This window comes from Bufo gargarizans, chromosome 3 (assembly GCF_014858855.1).
Source record: "Bufo gargarizans isolate SCDJY-AF-19 chromosome 3, ASM1485885v1, whole genome shotgun sequence".
Classification (NCBI taxonomy): domain Eukaryota; kingdom Metazoa; phylum Chordata; class Amphibia; order Anura; family Bufonidae; genus Bufo; species Bufo gargarizans.
Genome location: NC_058082.1, coordinates 122,444,364 through 122,455,327, shown reverse-complemented (window position 1 = coordinate 122,455,327; position 10,964 = coordinate 122,444,364). Strand labels below are relative to the sequence as shown.

Sequence of the window (10,964 nt, the reverse complement as noted above, 5' to 3'; positions counted from 1 at the left end):
TGCAGTTGTGTCACCGCTCATCTACACAACGTGCGGGAAACATTTCCTCACTCTCATCCTGCGGTCACCAATACGCATGCGCGGTCTACCAATCGAATCTCTACGACGCTGACTAGCCTGAGCCATTGATCCATCCGCCACGCATGGAACATAGTACGATCTGCCAGAACTTGATTCTCGAACTTTAGTGGGTGGAGATTACCACATCTGGCAAATTACAACACTTCCTAGCACCGTACGTCATGTCCGCCGCGGAGGGATCGCCTTTATAAGGAATGCACCGCGGTTTCCGGTCCTCTTTTCAGCCTTGCAGCCCAAGATGGTGAGCAGCGCTGCGGTGCACGGCATGGCTGGTCCCCGCCTGTTTCTTAGTTTAGTTGTCGGTTGCTCGCATCCTGGTTTATTCGTTCTCCGTTGTATTCTCCCCTGCGCTCTTCACTCAGAGCGGCTGCTCGTTTCATACATGCCTGCATGGGAGACATGTCATAAAGGCCGCGACCACGTTCACACCCGTCCGGCTTAATATTTCCGGCTGTGCTAATACATATCCCTGCGCCGATATACTATGTATCCGCTATGACCCATAGAGCTTGTTCTACTGCAGAGGGCGGCCTCCCAGCAGTGTCCACTATGGTCACATCCACCTGCCTTGACTGGACGCTCAGTGGTTTGTCCGTGTGTCCTCCGTGTTCCAAAGACACAGCTCAGCTGAAAACGTCTTGTGCATGTCCTGGCAACCATCTGTGACAACCACAGACCCTACAGAGATTGCATATGTGCTGTTGATGGACCCATAGGCTATTATGTGCATGAGGGATCTGTTCTGTGCTGTCACTGATATGTGAATAGACTCCCTGAAGTCTGTGTGGTGCCTGATTCACTGACATGTAACTGAGGCCTTACGGAAAACTTGTTTACTGCTTCCCCCGTCTATGATGGCTTAACCTATGTTTTTTTCTTCTTAAATCAGACCAAGAAAAGGAGGAATAACGGACGCGCCAAGAAGGGCCGTGGCCATGTCCAGCCAATCCGCTGCACCAACTGTGCCCGCTGCGTGCCCAAAGACAAAGCCATCAAGAAATTTGTGATCAGGAACATTGTGGAGGCTGCGGCTGTCAGGGACATCTCTGACGCCAGTGTCTTTGATTGTAAGTTGCTGGCAGGTTATACAGAAGTCTTAAAGGGATATTCCCATCTCAGACAATGGGGGCATATCGCTAGGATATGCCCCCATTGTCTGATGGGTGCAGGTTCCACCACTGGGACCCGCACCTAGAACGAAGCCAGAGCGCTGTGGCTGGAGGACTCTAGATTTCCCGGGGTCCGTCCACCTCCAAGCGTTGCTCCCATAGAAGTGAATTGGAGCGCACCTCGCATGCGCGGTCCATGCTACCATTAATTTCTATGGGCAGACGGCAATAGCGGAGTCAGCGCATTGTGCCCTCCATTTATTTCCTGGCTCAGTTCTCATTGTAGGTGTGGGTCCTACCGTTATCAGACAATGAGGGCATATCCTAGCGATAAGCCCCCATTGTCTGAGCTGGGAAAATTCCTTTAAAGGGGTATTCCGGATGTTAGAACTATTAGATCGGTGGGGGCGGTCCTACCACTGGGATCCCTACTGATCATGAGAACACGGGCCACGTACCCCCTGCAGCCCCCCTGAAAAGAATACTCATGCATGAGGCTTAGTTCAGCACTTGGCTATATCCAGAACTTCTTAGAAATAAATGGAACGGCCGCACGCTTGTTTGGCCGCTCCGTTCTTTTCAGGGGTGCTGCAGAGGGTACGTGACCCTTATTCTCGTGATTGGTGGGGTCACAGAGGATACCCACTAATTTAAGTTATCCCCTATCTTGTGAATGGTGGATAACTTCATCTAACTGGGATGCCCCTTTAAGTGTTTTTTTGCAATATGTGAGAATCAAATCTGAATGGTGTTTTCTCTTTTCTAGCCTATGCTCTGCCCAAATTGTACGTGAAGCTGCACTACTGCGTGAGCTGCGCTATTCACAGCAAGGTGGTCAGAAACCGTTCCCGTGAAGCTCGTAAGGATCGTACACCACCTCCAAGGTTCAGGCCTGCGGTATGTATCTCTAGTAGTCAAGTCTTTTTGCCAGTAGGTCACATTTAAGTATCCAATGGGTATCTATTAAGGGTTAAAGGAGTGTGTCCCCTAAGCACCTGCCGGGAGCAGTTTGGGGGTTCTCTGCACTTTGTAAGAGACTTGGGGTCCATTTACACGTCCCAAAAATGGGTCCGCATCCGTTCCGCAATTTTGCGCAACAGTTGTGGACCCATTTATTTTCAATGGGGCCGGAATGTGCTGTCCGGATCCGCACTTCCGTTCCGCAAAAAAATCAAACGTGTCCTATTCTTGTCCGCAATTGCGGACAAGAAAAGGCATTTTTTATGAGAGTGCCAGCGATGTGTGGTCCGCAAAATGTGGAACGCACATTGCTGGTGTCAGAGTTTTGCGGATCCGCAAAACACATACGGATGTGTTAATGGACCCTTAAAGTGGTTTTTCCAAATTGAATAAAAACGTAAGGCCTCATTCACACGACCGTTGTTTGGGTCTGCATCCGATCCGCATTTTGTGCCTGTGTGGACACATTCACTTCAATGGTGCCGGAGTGCAGTCCACATCTTTTCACTCAGTTTTGTTGCTCCGCAAAAAAAGTCCTATTGTCTGTTTTTTTTCGGACCGCAAAACAGTCCTAAATGTGATAAAATAGGTCAGTCACTGTTTTTCTCAGCCAGTGCTGCCCTCTGGTCCTCCCTACCAATGTTTGCTTTCCTGGCTGCAGTGTTGACATCCTCTCGTGGCTGAAGCCAATCACTGGCCTGAGCAGTCATGTCCCCTACACGGTTGAAGCCAGTGATTAGCTGCATGGTGACTAGGTGTGCAGTCCATCAGCACTGCAGGACCTTTGTATACATGTAAAACATAATGGCCAAGCTTATAACTGAGTGAAAACCAAGTCGGGGGTCTGGAACCTTAATTGGCTTTTTGTGACATTTTTGTGTTCACCCTGCCTCCAGCTGAACTTATTCTGATTGAGATTTTTTTTCTGAATTGACAACTGAGTGAAGGCTCTGTTCACACTGCGCTTGGGCTATGTTTGTTTATACCTCCTATGTATCTCATGGTATATAATGCAATACACTATACTTTTTGAGATGACCCATGGTGTACTCCCCGCGCTTTACTGAACAGTTATATAGAGGTATACTGGCACATACCTTGCCCAAGTAGACTAAATGGACACTTATTGGTCTCTGTGTGGTCTTTCCATTATAAATACAGAAGTCAGTCATCTGAAGTGTCTGAAAATGAGCCTTAAGGCCAGTTTACATGCACTGACTGAGCAGGTAGTGATGGGCACAGTTCCTTCCCAATAACTGCTCTAATGGATGTAAGAGCTGGATGCCTCTACTATATGGGGAAGTAATGGCTTCTGTAACCACTCATCCACATACAGATTCATTTTTTTCTGGGCAGCAGATCGCAGTTTACACAGCACAATCTGCTGCCCATAAATGCTGCATAAATTATGAATTAAACCAATAAAACAATAATTTGCTCGTTTATCACGTACTCGGCAGCACACCGCCAAATAGTCCCGTGTAAATGCTCTTTTAGTTAGCATGTCTAGAATAGCGCAGCCTGATGCAGTTTTCTGTTCAGAAAAGTCGATGAGAATTTGCTTCAGATAAAGTCCTAACAAATCATTAAGGGTCTGTTAAGCAATGAAGGAAATCGTGCCAGTGTGAACAGAGCCTTATTTTGTGTGGGTGATTGTAAGTAATGTAGTGACCACATGAAACTTTTGCATGTAATGTATACAACCCATTCTGAATGTGGGACAGTCCTATAGCAGTAATGGTGACCGTTCAGGTTGTACAGTTAGTTCATTTATAATGCCTGATATCTGGGCTGCATCAGATGTAAAATACTGGGCAAATTGATGTACGGACATGAATTTATGTGGAAAAACTTTGCGATTTAAGTAAGGTCTCCTTCACACGTCTGTTTTGGTCAGTGGTTTTTGAGCCAAAACCAGGTGCAGATCTTTCCCTCATCTCTTTGGACGCTTCATTCCTGGTTTTGAACTATTCACACAACCATAGGAAACAATGGTCAATTGTGGTTACTAACAAAATGGGTCCCCAATATTTGGAAAATAGAACAAAAATGCTGGCTGACCTTGCACCTAAACTAGCCATTATAGAACACGAACACCATGATCTGCATTAAATTCCCCATATTGGAATGCTACTTACCGTGTAGCTGTCCGTCGCTTATTTTCGCTAAACACTTTTAAATGTTAATTAGCTCTGAAGGTGCCCAGGGGTGGTGTTCAAGCGTGCCGGTGCCCAGGCCCCTCGTCTCTTTTCATATGAAACCCCTCTGGTCCTCCCTAGGTTCTTCAGAAATCCAGCGCCATTCACAAGAACTGAACGCAGGCAGGCTATTTTAGCTAAATGATAAGTACATGGAAGATATACTATACTTGACTGGCATTCAGGTTACATTGCTGTGTTGGCACTTTGCGATAAAGTGGGTTTTGGGTTGCAGTTTGGGAACTCGGTCTGTAAAAGGTTCGCCATTACTGGTATATCCAGTCATCAGTTGAATACGAAGGCCACCCCATCATTTTGAGGGCTAAGCTGCTGCAGAGTTGTGGCCTCCAGACCTGAATCATACTATATATTAGTGGCCACAATTTCTGTTTCAGCTCTGATTTAATCCAGCAAAATGTTAAAGGGAACCCGTCACCAGTATTTTGTGTATAGAGCTGAGGACATGGGTTGCTAGATGGTCGCTAGCACATCCGCAATACCCAGTCCCCATAGCTCTGTGTGCTTTTATTGTGTAAAAAAAACGACTTGATACATATGCAAATTAACCTGAGATGAGTTCTGTATGTGAGGAGTTAGGGACAGGATTCATCTCAGGTTAATTTGCATATGGATCAAATTTGTTTTTTTACACAATAAAAGCACACAGAGCTATGGGGACTGGGTATTGCGGATGTGCTAGCGGCGATCTAGCAGTCCATGTCGTCAGCTCTATGCACAAAATACCGGTGACAGGTTCCCTTTAATACATTTTTGCATTGTACTAGTCCATCCCAAGTGTACAAAGGTTTGTTCTTTTTATTGATGCATTGTAAATATATGCTTAAGTACATTTTCTCAACTTTTTTTTTTTTTTTTTTTTTTAGGGTGCACCTCCAAGAGCTCCCCCTAAACCGATGTAGGAAGACTGGCTAAGATGTATCTTGTCCAATAAACTGTCCAAAAGATGATGGTCTTGTGTCAGTTTCATAATCTTCTAACTATAACCCTGTGTGCAGTAGAGGTGGTGCTGTGAATTTGGCCTTTCCAGTAAGCCAGTTACCATAATCGGATCAATAAATGAGCTGACAGAAAACACAAGCTTTCATTTGTTTTGGCCTCATATTACATGGCCTCCTGTTAATAAGGGACTAACACAATCTAAGTAATGGTAACATACAGTTAGCAAGGGACGCTTGTTTTGCTTAACTTTATCAAATATTTCCATATACAATAGTAAATGAGACCGAATATTCATATCAATCTATTAGATGTTGCATAAAATCCTTTGGTCCATTCATGGCAGCAGCAGGCCTTGCATAACAGCTTGGCTCACCACGGATGGGCTGTTAACCCCTTATATAGGGCTACACATTATGGAATACACATAATCATGATACAATTAAGGCCTCTTTCACACGGGCGTCATGTTTTTTTGCCTGGATAAGATGCGGGTGCATTGCGGGGAAAATGCGTGATTTTTCCGCACGAGTGCAAAACGGATGTTTGTTACCAAAACTTCTTCACACAAGTTTGGGTTTGGTGTTCTGTAGATTGTATTAGCCTAGTAAAATAGGGCTGGAGGGGTTAAAGAAAATATAATAATAATTTAACTCCTTAATCCAATTGATCGCGCAGCCTGGCTTCTTTCTAAAGGACCTGTGGTGATGTCACTGCGCTCATCACATGGTCCATCACATGATCTTTTTTTACCATGGTGATGGATCATGAGATGGGCCATGTGATGAGCGCAGTGACGTCATCACAGGTCCTTTACACAGCTCCTGAAGACAGAAGAGAAGCTGGGCTACATGATCAATTGGATTAAGGTAAGTTAAAATTTATATTTTTTTTTTAACCCCTCCAGCCCTGTTGTACTCTGTATTAAGAATGCTATTTATTTTCCCTTATAACCATGTTAAAAGGGAAAATAGTAATAATCTGGTCTCCATCCCGATCGTCTCCTAGCAACAGTGTGAAAATCGCACCGCATCTGCACTTGCTTGCGATTTTCACACAGTCCCATTCACTTCTAAGGGGCCAGCGTTGCGTGAAAAACGCACAAAATAAACCTTGCTGCGATTTTCACGCAACTCACAAGTGATGTGAAAATCACCGCTCATGTGCACAGCCCCATAGAAATAAATGGGTCTGGATTCAGTGCGGGTGCAATATGTGCACCTCAGCATTGCACCCGTGCGGGAAAACTTGCCTGTGTGAAAGGGGCCTAAAGGGGTTTTGCAGTTTTTTTTTTTACTGTTCTATCCTCCTGGATAGACCATCTGATTGGCGATTGTCCGGGACCCCTGCTGATCAGCTGTTTGAGAAGGCACTGGCAGTAGCGCTGCGACCTTCTTGCGGTTTACCGCAGGCCTAGTGATGTCACGACTAGTATCAATGGCCTGGGCAGGGCTGAGCTCTGTTCACAAGAATGCCGCGGCGCTACTGCCAGCACCGCTGCCTTCCAAACAGCTGATCGGCAGGGGTCCCGGGTGTTGGGTCCCTGCCGATCAGATGCTGATCTATCCAGAGGATAATCAGTTTTAAAAAAAACTGCAGAACACCTTTAACATTAAGTCTTTTGCATACTTGAGAAAGGGCTCTTGCCCCTGAACTGGTGCAGGTGGTGTGCACCACGCCATGTCCATCTGTTGTGAGCCAAGCTATACATGTCCTGCTGCTGCGATGAATGGACTAAAGGATTTGATGGAACATCTAATGTACTGGTATGAATATACTGTCATTTACTTTTGTATATAAAAAAGTACACAATAGGAAGTTTTGCAGTATAAGCATCCCTTGCTGTTTCTAGAGGCGATTCATGTAAAGGGTCAGCAGGTCCTAAGTGCAAGAAGTTACAGCAGATGGCGGTTGGGAGGTGCCTGGGTAGTAAAGCTTAATTTACATGGCCCAAGTGCTCATTCTTTGTAATCTGCCCTTCTAAAGGTGCCGCAGATCACCCAATGAACAAGCAAAGCACTCAGGTGAAATATCGGAGGTGCAGATTCCTCAATCATTATTCCCGGGCAGCAGATCATTCTGAGTAAACAGCTTTCTGCTGCTCAGGAACAATGATTTTGTATGTGGACTAGTTATAGTAGCAGCTAGTGCTCATACTGTGGAGGTGATCACTGCATGCAAATCTGTAAGTTCAAGTCCACTTAATGGGGTGGTCTGCTTTTTTACTTTCCATGACCAATCCTCAGGATAGACCATCAATGTTGGGGGTTCTGACTCCCAGCACCTCCAGGTATATGAGCACTGCCTTCTCTGCTCTGTGTACCTGTCTATCTCATTGGGAATTATCACCATTTAGCAAAACAACAACAGGGGGAGTGACAGGAGAGGAAGGAGGGGGGTAGAAGGAAAGTGGTGGGGGGAGAAACATAATTAAAAGATGCTAATATAGATATAAATGTAAAAGGTAAGTGGACCTGACCTAAAAGAACTAAGATAGGTCTTGAGTACTACAAGTACTCATTACTCTCCTATCAAGTCATTAAACTCCGGTGAGTCCAAAAACTGAAGTAAGGGGTCTCAACTACGCGCTAAAGATTCAGCCCTTTCTTACTCAATTGCAATCAACTCTTCCATACGCAGTATAAATCTTAGCTCTCTTGCCCATTCAAGCAAAGTGGGTGGAGAACTGGACTTCCAATGTCTGGGGATAACCATCCTGGCAGCTGACCGGAAATGTCGCAGAACCCCTTTTTTGACCTGTGCAAGAGAGCCAGGAATCAGGGATAGAAGGGTAAGTGGTGGAGTGTTAGGAATTGTCCTGCTTGAGTACTTGGCATAGATCTGTAGGATAAGTTCCCAGAACGAATGGATTTTTGGACAGCTCCACCAAATATGCAACAAGGAACCCCTATCATTCTCGCATCTCCAGCACTTATCTGACACCGTAGGGAACATCTGATGTATTTTAGTAGGACAGTAGTACCATTGTGAGAGAATTTTGTAATTCTTTTCCTTGACATGTGACTCCAGTGAAATTCCATGGGAGAACGTACACATCTTCTCCACCTCCTCCCCTGTGAACCTGACCTGCAAATCTGTTTCCCAGCTATCGAAAAATGATGCCCTTTCTCCACTATGTATATCCAGGAGCACTCTGTTTAGTGTGGACAAGGTACCTTCAATAATGCCTTGTAGATATAGTCTATCAAAATCTGTCATTGGTTTCACCATTCCTCCAGAGAATGTGGTTCCAAAAAAGGAAGTTAATTGAGCATATCCCAGCTAGGAAGCCATGCTAATTGCTGTGTTCTGGCGTAAATTTTCAAAGGAGGATAATGACCCACCTGACAGGACATCCCTAATTCTCATTAAATTGCTATGTGTGGCTTTGATGAGAAAGGATGATGGAATCATGCCCGGGATAAACGCTGTATTCCCATGGAGTGGGGTCATAGGACCTGGTCTGAAGGTGATTTGAGACTTGGAAATCCATTCCTCCCAGATCACAAGAGCATGTCGTACAAGGAACTGGAATTCCTCTTGAGGGGGGTCTGTCATTTATATTTAGCCAGGGTATGCCTTGAAGAGAGAGAGGCGATAAAGATTGTTCCAGAGTGACCCAAAGTTTCTTTAACCTCTTCAGGACACATGACGTACCGGTACGTCATGATGCCCTGGTACTTAAGGACACATGACGTACCGGTACGTCATGTGTTGTTTCGATCACTGCCGCCCGGCTGGCAGTGATCGGAACAAGGTGCCTGCACAAATCATTGAGCAGGCACCTAGGCTAAATGCGCGGGGGGGTCCCGTGACCCCCCCATGTAGGCGATCGCAACAAACCGCAGGTCAATTCAGACCTGCGGTTTGATGCGCTTTTTGCCGTTTCTGATCCCCGCGGTCCCTGACCGCGGGGATCAGAAACTTTACAATGCCCAGAATTCATATGTTCTTCCTCCCCCTGCACCCCTGAATGATATTTAGTGGGCGGGTGGTGCAGGGGGAGGGTTGCGGGCGGTGCGGGAGGCGGGCGGTGCGGCAGGCGGGATCGCGATCCCCCGCCCGCCTCCCATTGCATAATCGTTGGCTTCTAGTGGGTTATACCAGGGTGCCAGCACATTGCTGGCACCCTGGTATAAACGGCTGACATCGTTGATGCGATGTCAGCCGTTTAACCCTTTCCATACAGCGGTCCGTACGGACCGCTGTATGGAAAAGGTTAACAGCACAGGGAGCTCCCTCCCTCTCCGATCGGGGGGCTGCTGTGCCTTTGCAGCCCCCCGATGGAGAGGGAGAGAGCCCCCAGAGAGCCCCCCTCAGCCCTGTGCTTACCCTTCCCCGTCTGCGAAGTTGTGGCAGACGGGGAAGGTTCCCATGGCAACAGGACGCCTGCTCAGGCGTCCTGCTGTCCATGGTGCTGAACAGATCTGTGCTGAAAGCATAGATCTGTTCAGTGTAAGTAAAATACAGTGCAGTACCCTATATAGAGTACAGTACTGTATTATATAGACATCAGACCCACTGGATCTTCAAGAACCAAGTGGGTCTGGGTAAAAAAAAAAGTGAAAAAAAAGTAAAAATCAAAAAACACATTTATCACTGATTAAAAATGAAAAAATTTTAATTCCCTACACATGTTTGGTATCGCCGCGTCCGTAACGACCTGATCTATAAAACGGTAATGTTACTTTACCCGAACGGTGAACGCCATAAAAATTAAAAATTAAAAACTATGATAAAATAGAAATTTTGCCCACCTTACTTCCCAAAAAAAGGTAATAAAAGTGATCAAAAAAGTCGCATGTACGCCAAAATTGTAACAATCAAACCGTCATCTCATCCCGCAAAAAATGAGACCCTACTTAAGATAATCGCCCAAAAACTGAAAAAACTATGGCTCTTAGACTATGAAAACACTAAAACATCATTTTTTTTGTTTCAAAAATGAAATCATTGTGTAAAACTTACATAAATAAAAAAAAGTATACATATTGGGTATTGTCGCGTCCGTATGGACCGGCTCTATAAAAATATCACATGACCTAACCCCTCAGGTGACCACCGTAAAAAAATAAAAATAAAAACGGTGTAAAAAAAGCAATTTTTTGTCATCTTACATCACAAAAAGTGCAATAGCAAGCGATCAAAAAGTCATATGCACCCCAAAATAGTGCAAATCAAACCGTCATCTCATCCCGCAAAAAATGAGACCCTACTCAAGATAATCGCCCAAAAACTGAAACAACTATGGCTCTTAGACTATGTAGACACTAAAACTTTTTTTGTTTTAAAAATGAAATCATTGTGTAAAACTTACATAAATAAAAAAAATAGTATACATATTATGTATCGCCACGTCCGTGACAACCTGCTCTATAAAATTACCACATGATCTACCCTGTCAGATGAATGTTGTAAATAACAAAAAAAAAAAACTGTGCCAAAAAGGTATTTCTTGTTACCTTGCCGCACAAAAAGTGTAATATAGAGCAACCAAAAATCATATGTACCCTAAACTAGTACCAACAAAACTGCCACCCTATCCCGTAGTTTCTAAAATGGGGTCACTTTTTTTGAGTTTCTACTCTAGGGGTGCATCAGGGGGGCTTCAAATGGGACATGGTGTCAAAAAACCAGTCCAGCAAAATCTGACTTCCAA

General features: G+C 45.0%; 1 protein-coding gene across 1 annotated transcript; it reads left to right on the top strand.

The window, feature by feature from the left end:
- Positions 1 to 211: 211 nt before the first annotated feature.
- RPS26 (ribosomal protein S26) lies at positions 212 to 5,314 on the top strand. The gene is made up of 4 exons (XM_044285727.1): positions 212 to 322; positions 971 to 1,148; positions 1,957 to 2,087; positions 5,233 to 5,314. The coding sequence occupies exons 1-4, from the start codon at positions 320 to 322 to the stop codon at positions 5,266 to 5,268; spliced, it is 348 nt and encodes a 115-aa protein (XP_044141662.1). The 5' UTR covers positions 212 to 319; the 3' UTR covers positions 5,269 to 5,314.
- Positions 5,315 to 10,964: the final 5,650 nt, after the last annotated feature.